Source organism: Daphnia magna, linkage group LG1 (genome assembly GCF_020631705.1).
Source record: "Daphnia magna isolate NIES linkage group LG1, ASM2063170v1.1, whole genome shotgun sequence".
NCBI lineage: Eukaryota > Metazoa > Arthropoda > Branchiopoda > Diplostraca > Daphniidae > Daphnia > Daphnia magna.
This window is the reverse complement of record NC_059182.1, coordinates 6,780,998-6,795,251: the sequence shown is the minus strand read 5'-3', so window position 1 is coordinate 6,795,251 and position 14,254 is coordinate 6,780,998. Positions and strand designations below refer to the sequence as shown.

The 14,254-nt window shown below is 41.5% G+C and overlaps 2 protein-coding genes across 2 annotated transcripts in view; both read right to left on the bottom strand.

Moving 5' to 3' along the window:
- Window positions 1-572: 572 nt before the first annotated feature.
- LOC116936118 lies at window positions 573-6,019 on the bottom strand. The gene is made up of 19 exons (XM_032943316.2): window positions 4,943-6,019; window positions 4,784-4,833; window positions 4,624-4,701; window positions 4,405-4,496; window positions 4,137-4,238; window positions 3,937-4,034; window positions 3,793-3,850; window positions 3,117-3,178; window positions 3,038-3,051; window positions 2,625-2,678; window positions 2,374-2,504; window positions 2,232-2,308; window positions 2,098-2,165; window positions 1,882-2,001; window positions 1,727-1,810; window positions 1,540-1,664; window positions 1,336-1,474; window positions 1,036-1,271; window positions 573-948 (listed from the first exon to the last, which is right to left on the bottom strand). The coding sequence occupies exons 1-19, from the start codon at window positions 5,157-5,159 to the stop codon at window positions 786-788; spliced, it is 1,968 nt and encodes a 655-aa protein (XP_032799207.2). The 5' UTR covers window positions 5,160-6,019; the 3' UTR covers window positions 573-785.
- A 3,177-nt stretch (window positions 6,020-9,196) lies between these two features.
- The window catches only part of LOC116931825 (insulin-like growth factor-binding protein complex acid labile subunit), a 29,213-nt gene continuing 24,155 nt past the window's right edge, over window positions 9,197-14,254 (bottom strand). The window contains exons 2-6 of the mRNA XM_032939475.2: window positions 13,287-13,595; window positions 12,641-13,217; window positions 11,465-11,833; window positions 11,250-11,382; window positions 9,197-11,147 (exon numbers count right to left, since the gene is read on the bottom strand). Coding sequence (XP_032795366.1) covers window positions 10,379-11,147; window positions 11,250-11,382; window positions 11,465-11,833; window positions 12,641-13,217; window positions 13,287-13,586 — 2,148 coding nt within the window. The 5' untranslated portion in view covers window positions 13,587-13,595 and the 3' untranslated portion in view covers window positions 9,197-10,378. The remainder of the gene's footprint in view (window positions 11,148-11,249; window positions 11,383-11,464; window positions 11,834-12,640; window positions 13,218-13,286; window positions 13,596-14,254) is intronic.

Below are 14,254 nucleotides of genomic sequence, written 5' to 3'. Positions count from 1 at the left end.
AATACTATTAAAAAAGGCAAGGGTTTTGGGTCGGGGCATGGTCGGGTTGTATGAGGAATTTTCCGCCTGGTGGGACTGCCATCTGTTGACAAATGAGTTTCTGCGTGGAGTGAAACAGCACACCCGCAAAAGGCGCTCCCACCGGGCGGAAAATCACTCATACGACCCGACCATGCCGGTCTGCACAATGGCGGCTTCATGTAAGCAATCTTGAAATGACCTATCAACAGTAATTTTGGTTTATACACGAAGTATGATCAGCTGCTTGCCGCAGCTCTGTGGAAGGAGGTAGGTCGTCCTATATATCGCGCCACGGCGCCATGGGACCCCTGAAACAGAGCTCGGCGTAACTCGCCCCTCCCAAAGGAGGGGCTTCAAACGAAATGACGATTTTAACGTGGGCTCTTATGGAAGAACCCGAATTTTGCGAACAGCGGGAGCTGTTGAGTATAATCAGAGCATATTATACAGTTGCCGCGATTCAAGAGCAACTACAGCCCAACCCTACCGGGAACTTCCCGAACGGAGTGAGGGTCTCTAGTTTTTGGTGCTCAGCAGTAAAGACGTGAACGCAATTTTCATGAATATGTATTACTTTCATTATTCATTTTCTATTATTGTTAGATTTTGTGGGGCTTTTTAAAAATCCTTTTATCCATTACTAGCACTATGCGTAAAATGTGTTGTTTCTTATTCTTTGGGTTAGAAATTGTAACTAAGCGCAGGGTACTATAAGACCACTAGTGTAAAATGGAAGTGTTAAAAAAAAATGCCGGATTCGCCTTTTAAGGCACTAGTTCATGAAGATCGTACAAATTGGCGGTGCAATTTTCTTTTCGGCTAGACCGTCTAGAGCGACGGCTACCAATTGGAATATCAGCTCTACTGATGATAAATCGGCCTTGGCGACTGTCGTTGGATTGGAAGGGGAAATTCCAAGTGATTTTCCTGTTTTTTTTTATGAACGAGCGTCAGTTTCATTGCTATGTGTAAACTGACGCAATGGAATCTAACGTAATACTAACAATTATTTACCTTGTCGGTGAAGGTGTTTGCCGATGCGAATAGGCAGTGAAAAGCTGTCTTTCTCTAGTTACCGTTCCGAGTTTTACCTTAACGGCAGAATCGTTTTGTTCTTTCGCTCCTCTAGGCGTAGAAACAGACCTTTCAAATCGCTGCATCCCTGGACGTTTCAAAGATTGCTCGATTGATCGTGGACTGTTTAAATTATGAGATGGTCTCTGAATGGGATGCCATGTCATCTGCGTGATCTGCAAAGAATTCAAAAAAGTCTAACAAGGACAATACGTTAACGAACTGGAAATTCAAAATCACCTGAGGAGAAATATAGGCGCTCTTCATTCTAATTGTTTGGTAAACAGGATCCGTGAAAATCTGTTCCACGCAATTGCGCCAGCCGTCGTTTTTGGCATCACTTTCCTCTGCCAATTTAGCGTTGATATCATCATGGATCCTGTTGCGTCATTTATAGGTTATTATTTCTGAAGCAAGTAGTATTTGATTTCCGGGTAGGCTTACCGAGATATTAAGCTTTTAGCTTCTTTTCCGGTCAACGTTCTGTTGTAATTCCGTACTTCTCTAATGTCGTGACTCCAGAATCGCCTTGTGTTGGGCGCCTCTTTGTCGGGTGCCACTTCCTTGATCTAAAACGAAATAAACAGTTGAATTAGTCTGTGACCTTTAAAAGAAATCAATTATTTATTACCTTGAGGACAATGATGCCCATCATTACTATGCAAAAAATGTTCAGAAGAGTTAAACACAGGCTAACTCCACCTAGCAGCAATGCCTTCGTGGATAAAAGAGGGATATAAGGCGATTACTACCTGAACGCGAATTAAAATTATAGAACCTAATTACCTCTTCGGCCATGTTAGTCGAATAAGACACCGAATAAGTCGACGGCGCTTCCAAGACGCTGCTATTGCCCGAAATTTGGAATTCAACGAACTTTGTCAACGCTGCCGCCCATAGCAAACCCTGGAAAGTGAAGCGATTCCATAAAAGATAACAACTTCAGTCTTATTTTTCAAACGATTAAACGAAATCAAATTTAAAATGCATGACTTGACTGACTGAGTTAACAACGGGTGGCAATAAGGACGCAGATATTGCTACTCCGACTAGCGATCCCACATTGCCTCCTGTGTTGTAATGAAAGAAGTAAATTAGGATTAGCAGGTTTTCGTTAGTCATGAGTTATTACGTACCAAGTACACTGAGCGCTACTCCAGCCCCAGAGGGTAGAGCTATCAGGACTCCGACCCACAGAGATCGTAACTGTCCTCTATTAATATGTAAATGCATAATCATTGAATATGTAAAATAATGACGGTTTATTAATACAAGTACCTCGCAACCATTTCGTCTTTGAGCCAGAAACCATCGTCCCAGTTGACAACGGAACTGTAAATGATGCCAAATACGAATCCGAACGACAGGCATAATGCTAATCCAATTAACTCCGTTTTCACACCCAGCCTCTAATTGATCAAACGGTATAGTATTAAAAATTTCGAAAATCACTGCATCATCCTTAAATGTGACTTTCTAGGGGATAATGTCAGCCCACTTAGGACATACATACAACTAGAAGATATTACCTGCAGAGTCCTGTCTTGAATCACAGTGCCAAATGTCCCCGCTAAAATTGGACCCTTTAAAAGTTGGTAAGAATTACTAAAAAGCACTCATTAGTTAGGATATAATTAAGGATGCAGCCCCACAAATGGCACACTTAGAAACATCTTTGAACTAGATGAATTATTAAGAAACATATAAATGAGAATGGCTTATATAACTGTCGCTAATGCCACTATTATACTCGTCTACTAATGCCGTAATCTGCCCACGTAACAGTGGCGGCCCTGACGTTAAGTAGTATGAAGCCTTCATGACATTTAAAACTCAATTAGATTGTGCAAAGGTTAGAAAAAAAAGGAAAAATTTTAAGTAACGATATTAGAAGCTGCAGTCTTCAGTTTAAAATTGTCGATAGTCGACAGATTTTTCTCACCATCATAGGAGACACTGCAAAAAAAAAGTAAGACGTTAAGTCAGTTTAGAACGAATTAATGTTGATGCACGTTTCTTACCCAACATCGACGCGACGAGTACGACTGATGAATTTTCAACTAATCCCAACGCCGCCAACATCCTGTTAAAGGAAATCAAATTTCAGACGTAGATTTAACAATGAAGTAGTTAAAAATGCGCTACGGGAGATGCGCCACCGGATAACATTATACCGTCCAAAAATAAAAGCAAAAAGGCTACAATACACGAATACGCTTTTCTGAGAAAACTGCGTCATTTTTAGAATCATTACATCAATAACAAATGTTAGTTCATCGACGTCAAAACCCCATGTAGTGCGATCGAAGGGTGTGTACACAATTCAGAGCATACGTACCCTATCTCAGGGCTTGCAATAAGCTTTCGTTGCAGCCATAGTTTTAGACTTGTAAAAGGTGAAATGAGTTTGCTTGAAGCACACGCTCATTCACAATGTCACTATTATTGTTACGTAAGTTTTTTCATTGCTGCAGGCAACATTTTCGAACGCGACCGTCGCACATGCCAATTCATGCACGCACACGACAAACTACGAAACGGCTAAAATTCTGGCAAATCGGACTAGATCGTCATAAATTTAAAAAAAGATGATAGTACACAAGACGTGACGAGTTTTGAAGTGAAATAAATTCCCTTGTTTTTTAAGCTTTAATTCGGTTGGTCGAAACGGTATAAATAAATTGTTTGAGTACGTACCCAGCAAGTAGGACGAACATGATAAAGTCAAAGGAAAGCACAGCGCTTTCACGAACCCCTAATAAAACACAAATTTTTAGATTAACGCATAATCAAATTTCTGGGCGGAATTAGGCAAAAAAACGAACGCAGAAATTCTTATACCTTCGACGACCTGGGCAACAGCAAGTCGTGACTTGATGGACTGAACGAACTGGTTCTTCGAAGTTTTGGAAAGCAGACCACGCTCGGCGGCTTTTTCCCTGAAGTTCGTGTTAAAAAAAATACAGCAACGAATGATGTCATCAATGAAATAGGTAGTTTTTTCAAGTTTTCTTGAATCAATTAATTCCGCATTAGCTCACCCGTCAGTGTCTGCATCAGATTGGGCTTCCCCATCAGTATTTTCAACTTTGTCGTCTGCGAAGGCTTCCTGACTGTTGTACTGCAATGAGCATGGCAATACGCTAAAAATAACACAAACAAACACGTGAATGTTTCAGTAACTTTGTGTCGTCAAACAACGTATAGCCAACAATGGCCATTAATGTAATTTATCACCAATTTTCACAATAAATTTCGTATCAAAGAGTTTTACACTAAAATGATACACACATCACTGGGGAATCTTACCTTAATTTGGTGTCGTAAAGTGATCCTATTCCCAAGATCCGTAGTTTCTGTAAAATTTCTTCTGAATCATTTTTGCCCGAAGGAAAACTGACCTATCAATGTTGGGAAAAAGAAAAGTGTGAACGTCAATGAGATAGACTCGGACTTGTATGTAACTGTTGATCCCTCCCACTCCCCAAAGCAAAATAGAATAAATGTTGTTTTTCATTCCTACTCTACCTGGTGATATTTATCGTTACTGGAAATACTCCATACTACGTCGTTAATCTTGAGCACTTCGAGGGTGGTGGTAAGAGCCTAGAGATGACCAAAAAGTAGAAGCAAATTCAATCTTTAAAAAATTACGGATTCAGTTCGCAGAGATTCAAATGATTTTTACACTAGCTATGGAAGCGAAAGTAGATTGACCGGTCTCGTCACCTTGTTGTCCTATCAATTCAGAAAAGAAAAGACTTTCGTCAGCAACAACAACAACGATGTGTCTTTCATTCCACCTGTCTGCGTCAGTGTCAGCTTAAGATCGATGTAAACATATTACCTGGCGCTTCCAACAGACGTGTCGGTTTCAAACTGGTATCTTGGCGACTCTGAAGCAAACTCGATTCCTGGACAGATGCTAAACCGAGAAACCCCTTGGTATTGATACCCTGAACGAGTTGACTGGCTTTTTTGCCTTCGGCATTTCGATCACGATCAGCCAAAAGCTTTTGTTCGTAGGCCGCTGTAGGAATAGTCAAAACGAAAAAGGCGGCCATGATGACGTCACTTTTGTTTTGAAACGACTCTAACACGCACACAATTAGTGACTTCTCTTGCACCTATGCACTGCAGGGCTCAGTCAGCGAATTTCGCTAATTGAAACAAGCAAAACAGGCAATAACAAACGTAAATACTTAAACGTTACAGTAAAAGGCACTTTTAGTTTGGGCTTTTTCCAGAAAACCTTCACGGTTGAGGAGCCAAGAGATTTAGCAAACAATTCTTAAAAATAGAATCACGGTAGGTTGTGCACATCTGCCATGTCACTACGATGAATACACATGAATGCCTGCCCTTCAGGACTTGTATGTACGCTGTTAGCTCGATCTAATATTACACTCGCTGAAAACATAAATAAAAATATAGCGTCGATTTCAACTTGATGTCATGCTGCTGCGCCCTGAGGATGCAAACACTGTGAACCCTTGGACGATCTCGCAGACACTACGTTCTCGTTGACCCGAGCCTTTTTACTACAGGTGATTGGAAGCTTCCTGGCTGACACCGTGAACTGGTTTTTGTACTGATTAACAATTTTTTGAACGAGAGAAAGCGTGGCATTCGATCACACAGCCCATACACAGCATTTCCATTTTTTGAATACTCGTTTAAAACGCATGGTTGCGTAAGTAAAGCAGGTTTTTTTAATTCAATGTGGTTCACCATGTAACTACGAACGATGATTTTAAAACTGTATCCAGGATCGTACTTTGATCTAGTTATGGTGTAACAAGTCGAGATTAAAGAATCTTAAGAGACAACAACACAACACATGGTGAGCGTAATTCAATACGGGTGGCGTGACGACGACCAAATATGAAGTTGACTACGGACGGGGTAGGCAACGACTGAACAGCTGAGAGATACCGAGCCCTGAAACTAAGCTCTCGTGCCGTTCACTTTGCCCAGTTTCTAAGCAGAAACCCATGGCTGACGGATCTGTTGTACTTGAAAAAAATACGTTTTCTTTGTAACGCTTTGGTGAGAATGAGGTCAACGTACATTTTGTTTGTTTTTTGGGGTTTTTTTTGGGACGAGAGGAGAGGGTTGTATATTCAAGGTTACGTAATAACTTAGGGGGAAAAAGGGTGTGCTTGAAAGCAAACCATGTCATTCGTGACAAATCGAATGTAGCCTACCTAAAGTTCATGAGTCATCGGTTTGCTTGAAGGACAGTATGACCAAATAATTTATCTTCTTAGTTTAATCAGTGCAATGACCTTCGTAAAAATTGGGAAATTTTTTGATTTTGATAAGCAGAATTTTTTATGGTGAGGTCCTTTGGCGACATTGATGAGCCACAATAATTTGTGCGTACGTGTAAATCCGTGTCATATCGTATCAAGAATTATCGTTATCGCGAGACAATCTCACCACAGTCGTTCACGACTCTAGTTGGAAGTGATTATTTATTCGTGTCATGATCTATCGTGAATTCTAACCGAAACTAACCTTTGTGGTCGCCTAGTAATTGCTTTCCTTTTTTTTTTCCTGGAAAAATGTGGTACACGATCGAGCGCTGCAACCTTGCATCATAGTCTTATGATAGTGCATTGCTGTACAGATTAGACTAATATTTAGGTGTGCGTTAGCTTTCGGTTACGAGTTTCTCGTTTAACCTTGAAATAGTTTGGTTTCTTTTTTCCTCCGTCTCTCTCACTTTCTTCCTCTCTCTATCCATTTACTTTTTCCTTTCTCTCTTTCTCACCTTCAATTTTTGTTTTCTGTGTTGTGATACTCCTAGATCCTCTAGGTCTGAGCTTTATTGAAGCTGATTATCTTAAAAGATTTCCTTACACGCTGTCAGTCAGGAAGGTATACACCCTAACAACCGTGATATGTTGAAGTCCGTTTGCTAGCTGGAATTTCAATTTATTCACGGTTATATTGCTGGAATAGCCTTGAGTGCATTGATTCAGAGGGATACGTATGAAGATGGAAGACGAATCAAGTCGTATTTGTATGGCGAATTTCTTTAAAACAATGTACAATTTTCCTCCTCTTTTCTTCGGATAATCCTTTCGATCGATGTTTGATGTTTTTATTGGCATTATATATGCACGTAGCTACTTTTCACCGATTAGGAAGATAGACAGGTTTTGCTACGTCTTTTGACACTCCAAGGTTAGAACCCACAATCCTGCGAAAATTGGTTTTAGCCCTCAGTTTTGCATGGTTATTGCAAATCTTTTTTTTTTGTTTGTTTACGGCGACGGAAGTTTAGAAAACGGTTTTTTTTTCGAGAGAAAAAGAAGGGAACTTTGAATAAATGTATGATTGTTCAATTTGGCATTTCAGAAACCAAGCGGTTTCATAGCTTTGGTGGTACAAAATATCGGCTATGTTGTTTGTAGCTCTGTTTGGCATATACTGTTGCATTTCGACTGTTTGGTATCAACCTGTTATTTTTTTTTAGTTTTTTAGTTTTTTAGGTTTTTAGTTTTTTAGTTTTTTTAAATCGCCAAATACGTATTCAAAAATGAAAATAAGACACTTAATTTGGAGAGTGTCACTGAGGAGAAAGGTATCCGTGAATAAATGCTATGCTCAACAACTTTTGATTTGCGAATTTTCATTTGAAATACAAAACACTAGCAGATTAAAAAAACGATTGAACTTTATATATTTTTCAAGAGTTAAAAATTTCTCTAAAACGTAAAGTTCTTTACGACAGAAGGCTGGAATTATAACCTTTCATATTTGGATTTTCCTTTCCAATAGAATCACAACTAGAAGTTGAGATTGCCTGTAAAACAAAGTTGTGATACGCTTATCTGTTTATACTCTATATTGTTATTGCCGATGCGCATCATCCACCATCAATTGTTTCGCAATTTTCTAATCGAAAACAAAAAGAACTCATTGTCGTTTGTCAATGACAGCGGGCTTAACTTCCTTTGACCTAGACTCATACATTTTGCCTTTACGTATACGTTATATATGACGTGAAATGCAGCTTTTATCGCACTTGATGACAGCCGTCTCTCAACTGTGTCGTTTTGAATATGCGAAAAAGTGGGGCTTGAAAACAGAAAAATGAAAGTTTGAAAATATAAACAAACAAACAAGACAACAACAAAAACGGGAGTGGCATTGCAACCATCGTCATCATCAACCTTTCTCTTTCGTTGCGTTCAAGTGCAAAGTGCACCACCCATATCGCTGTTATTCACGTGATGAAAGCGAGCATTGCTGATCACGAATTAACACAACTTAACATAAGAGAGTCGTTGTTTCCAGATTTAAAGCCCCAAAGTACAAAATGCGAGCTCGGATATTGTCGTCCAACCCTGGCACACTTGCAGATAAATCAATTGTACGCGAAAACTATAAGTGGCAAGTTGGACCTTAATGGCGTTGTTGAAAATCAGTGTGCATTGTCATTAACTCAATACTGTATTTCAGTTTCCCCTAGGTCTCCGTCTAAACTTTCCCGATGGCGTGAGACGTTTGTACACAATTTTGTGTGTCATTTTTACTGACGGCTAACGCTCTGCTTTTTTTACGCGGACATTCTCTTGGTGCCACTGCATATTAGTTCGCCTGCATAGCCATAAAAGCTCTCGTCATTTTATCTCAAAATTTAGAAAAGAGTGCCGGGCAGTCTATTTGTCACTCTGATGGTAACAAATAATAAACAAACAAAGCAACGGCATTGCTGTGCATTTCGTTTGAAGGAAGTAATCCAATTTCTTTTTGTGTGTGTTTGAATATACTGCCATCCGGCGTGAACTTTGTAATTACACGCTACCGGTTTGTTGTTGTTTTGTTAACACGTCCATGTATATAGAAGCGTACGACATTTGACCCGCTTCTTCTTTTTCCGTCCATTAGCTGCGTGGGAAGAGGACCGGGAATATTGCGGACGCTCTCCTATTGTGTAACTGAAAGCGTGACGCACGAGTTACACTCAAGGCGTTAGGTTTGTTTTTTTTTTGCCATTTTTCGTGCGTTTGTCTATAACAAATTCAATTGTTTGTTTCTAAGTTGTTGTTTCACATCACAAGAAACAAGCAGGAAATTTAAGAGTTAATTCATTTGAACGATGTATTTTCACTTGACATGTTGACAACAATATAAGATATTTAGAATTTTCCATTATAATCATATGTTTGTATAAACGTATGCTGTATGACATTTATAATCGTACCAAAATGCAGATTCACCTCGGTACTATTCCGTTTTTTAAAGGATGTTAAGTATATTGCGGGACACATAACGAAATTGTTTTGTTTTGTTTGTTCTTTCAAACGGATAGAGCGAATCTGTTCGTGCATGCTGCCTTTACAGTTCTACGTGCCACGAATCACGAGATTGTGTGTCTAAGACTTTATATGAGACGATGCCAATAGAAACTATATATATGAACAGGACACACACACAAAATTGAAACCGGTACACACACAAAAAAAAGACAAACGCACGTCATGGAACAAATTCTTCCGCATCATGAACACTGTGCTCTCTAGATATAGAAGGCACCGTTTTATATGTGTGAACGTATATTACGCACTGTATTGTTTGGAAACTTTGTAGTTCACCCGATTGCGGTTCTGACGTGTGTACGTATACTTGACACTCAAAATCAATGCCACGTCGATTTGCTTCAAAGAAACAGAAATATAGAAGACGCAGGTATTTTTTCCCCCTTCGAAACATCGTGAAATACAAATGGCATGTCGTTCTGCATCCACAATTCAGTCACGTAGACACGAAACGTATCAAAACGAACTACTACAAACTATCGTTTCATTTTCGCACGGCCCGGCTTACTTGACATGCTGCACTTGTGGGAAATCTCGTCACTTTGCATTGGTGAAACGTCATGATGAAGGTGAAGTGAATAGTTGATTGATGAGGAGGGAATAGATGATCAACGCGCTTGTTATCAAACAATTTAGAGCTGTGCTTTTCCTCTGAATCGAAATTCGCACGCTTTGCCAAGTCGAGTCAAAGATTTAGAAGAAAAACAAGATGATCTCCCAAAGGCACTAGAACAGTCCCCGTGGTAAAACACTATCGACCGACAATCATCGCCTGAATCACACATCATTTGCACATCAGCCATTCATTCCAAAAGGCAAGGGTTTTTTTTTTTTGTTTTCTTTCAAATATTTTTCCATGAGATTGAATTGGTGTTTTACAGTTGGGTGACAATTATTTAATGAGTCGATCTTGCTGTACAACGAAAAAGGAATGAAATGCGATTCCGTCTTCAAAACAGTGAGCGTTCGGGCTGTTCAACGGGCGGGTATGCCGGACAGTGGACGCCACGACTCGTTACTGTGATGGCAACGACGCCGTTGGTCCTTGCTGACGATGGTGATACTTGTTCAGCCGTTTCGTCTTTTATTCTACCGTTGTTATTTTTGCTGAGCAGTTGGCTTTCATTCTCAATGGCGTCCATTCGCTGCTCGGTCGCCTTCTTTTCTACTTTCAGAATGCGTCCTCTGTGCCCAACTCTTGCAGTCAAAGGGAATAGGCCTTCGCTCTCGTCACTCACTGCCGGGTCAACCGGTTGGCCAGTTTTGCTACGTTTTCCCTCGTTGGTGTAGTAAGAAGCCGCGTGACGTGACACGATGGCCAAGGCGGCGCACACGGCTGCCACTAAAAGCACTGCGACGCCACAAACAAGTGCCAGATAGAGTGGATTTTCCAGGAAGATAACAAAGCGTCCCATTGGCGTCAAAGTTGCACCGGCAGCTGTGGCCGGTTTGCTGGGCAAACCTTGCGAATCGATTAGCATTGGAGGATAGTTGCAAGTGGGTAGATTGACGTGGTCCAGTCGAGGCAATTCAACTCCGGCCACGGAGGGCGGATCTTGACAAACTGGACATGGCTGAGCTCCGTCATCGTTGATATAGTCGGCCGTTAAGTTGCCGGCGTTCGTCTTAAGTCCTCTGCAACCGTCTTTAATGTGACGACTGGCCGGTGAAATGTCCAACCATTTTAGCATTGGGCCAATGACGCAAGCGTCGCAATACCTAAAAATCAAAAATAAAACACACAAAAAGAATTAAACGAAAGAAAGGAAAAGATTAAGAAGCACTCGAGTCATAGAACAATAGATTTAAGCTCGACAATACCATGGATTGCCGTGTAAGTAAATGCGCCGTAAGCCCTGCAGAGCCGATAGGGCGCTAAGGGATAGATCCGTGAGACTCGACAGTTTGTTGAAGGACAAATCCAGCTGACGCAGGGACGGTAGTGATCGTATAACTGGATTTGAAACAAATCAACGAGTTGAGATCAAGAGACTGAATGAGTGAAAACTTGAAGATTTAGTTATATATATATGTACCCTCGACTGGCAAGTAATTAAAAGCGGTGCCGGAGAGATTCAGGCTTTTGATTCCATGATGGAAGGAGAAGAGATCCGTTTGGAAGTGCTGATCGCGGCCGATGGGAATATCTGCTACGTCAAGCTCGCTCAGATTGAGTTGCACTCGCGGACTGAGAATCGACGACCAGAGGTGAGAGACCTGAAGCGGATTGGCTCCAATTTTAAGCCGACGAAGGGACTGATTGAGTGGCAAAAAGACGAAAGGGTCCAAACTCTGGAGGCGGTTGCTAGACAGATCCAGTTCGGTGACGCTGACATTGACGAAGGCGGCGGGATCTACCGTCATCATCCTATTCCGCGCCAGCGATAATGTCGTGAGGTTATGGCCTGGAAGAGTTGAGATTAAAATAAAAAAGAATGCGTTAACAACAGGAAGGAAATACAACAGTAAAAAAAGGGGAAAGGGGGTGGACTTTATATTTTCTTTGAGCGTCACGTAGTGGTACAGCCGTTACAAGTCGAAACTAGACAACTATAGTTTAGCTCCTCTCCTTCCCTCACAACAAAGATGGCGCAAGTATAGAGCCTTTAAAAGTTTATCGCTATAGCGAATAAAAAGCGCAGACAAAATCGCCGAGTCTCGAGATATATACGTTTGACTTCCAGTATTATTCTAATGGAGACGAAGGGGTCAGAAAGGATTTTCGTTCTAGCTGCCACGCGGCAAACTTCCACTGACGACGGTAAAAAAAAAAAAAAAGCCGATCATCTGGAAGAAATACACGAATAAAAAGTGGATATGAAGAATGTAACGAAAATCTGCGGCTGGTTTCGACAAAGGCGGATGCAGCGCTCCTTATTCTGAGCCATCGGATGAAACTCAAGCCGGAAAAAATGTTGCCGTCGAATGGCATAGCTGATGGGCTTGGAGTTTGGCGATTTATTCAAGAGCTTTTATTTTATTTTATTTTATTTTGTTTGTTTGTTTTTTTCCTGATATTTGTGGAAAACAAAAAAACATTTGCAATTGTAAATGAAACAAAGGGAAAATAGAAGAAAATTACTGTATATTTTATAAGATTCGTGAGAAGCTAGGTGTTACGCAACAGTCAGCGCCTCGCCTTTCATTGATTTACGTTTAAATGAATTTTTATTAGCAAGACCAAATCAATACTATTTCAGTGTATTTCTCACCTGTTAATACGCCGCTGGTGAGCACCGTCACCTGATTGCCGTCCAAGTAAAGATGCCGAAGTTTGGGAAGATCTCCGAAGGCATTTTTGTCGAGATAATGAAAGCCGTTTTCGCCCAAATCGAGCGTGACGATGTCGGGGAGCAAGTGCAGAAGCAGCGGATTGATGTACGTCAAACGGCATCGACGACAGCGCAAAGTGCGCAGGAGGCGGACGTCGCGGAATACTTCGGGTTCCAGTTCTTGCAACGGATTGTCACTCAACTCGAGCTCTTCCAGTCGATGAAGTCCGTAGAAGAGGCGCGGCACGAATTCCGAGAGATGGTTGCGCGCCAGCGAGAGGCGTTTCAAGGCCGGAAGATGGCGGAATGCCGCCGAAGGAATGGAATCTATGATGTTACCATCCAGGAGTAGATCCTCTAAAGTGATGAGGCCCCGAAAATTGGACTCTACCAGTGCTGATATATTGTTCAGCGATAGGTCGAGCGTCCTGAGCGACCGAAGACCCCAGAACGAATGTTTGCCAATAGCCGGTACGAACGAATTGGTGATTTTCAGCTGCTCTAATTTTGCTAGACTCTGAATAAATTCCAACACATCATCATAATTAGCTAAACGAAAAATAAGATGAAAATTGTTATGTTTTACCTGGAAGATGGGACCGATCGTTAACGAGTTCGGCTTGTCATCGGGTGCTGCTATAATTAGCACCTCGGTCAGAGGATCCATGGCTCTTATGGGGATGGGGTCTCCCAGATCGCCTCTGTCACACACGACTTTAACACGGCCGCGGGGGTCGAGTCCGCATCGACACACTTCTGCGGGACAGTTGAACGCTTCGCCAACGCTATTTGACATTGACAGCTCGATGGAGCCGACCGTAAAGAAGAAACCTGTCATCACGGTGTTAATGACAAACAGCCGCAGGTAAAGTCCCGAAGCAACCATGGTTGAAGCCTGAATAAATAACGAAGAAAAGTAAACGTTAGTTTTCACTTAATAAAACAAATGAATTATCATGATGAATCATCTAGGCAAACTATAGGATTTTTGGGATGTGCGAGTTTGAGTAACTCGAATTGTTTTAACATTTTTGGCTGTCCTCATTTTTGTCACGGGCTTATGGTGCAGCGCCGCACGGCCGACGTAATTAGATGGTAGGGCGTCACGCTGTCACAGCAGACGGCGTGAAACACACCGTATATTTCGAATGCCGAAAATGCGTATAGCTGCTGACGCTTGTTCACTTGTCTATCGCGTAACATTCCCCGAATTTGTATGCGCTCCCAAGACTAGAACTTGACGCTAGACTAACGAGATTCCTTCGGTAAGAATTCCATCAAGTAGCGGTAGCCGTCGCATCAATGTTGCATCACGTTTGTGTATAGGAAGTCGCATTATTCGTGGCCATCACACGTTGAAAGCGTCTGCGGGAGCAACGTTGTGTCGATGTTGCGATTTCCGCCTTCGCTCGAAGTCTGCGTTAGCTTTCTTCGTCAAGTCACGTCTTGAAACTGCCACTATCGCAAAGCATTTCGTCGATTCGGCTATTTAAGTCAAGTTGAAATCTCGTGATAAAAATGCTGACTTTGAAGACAATTGACAACGATCAATTG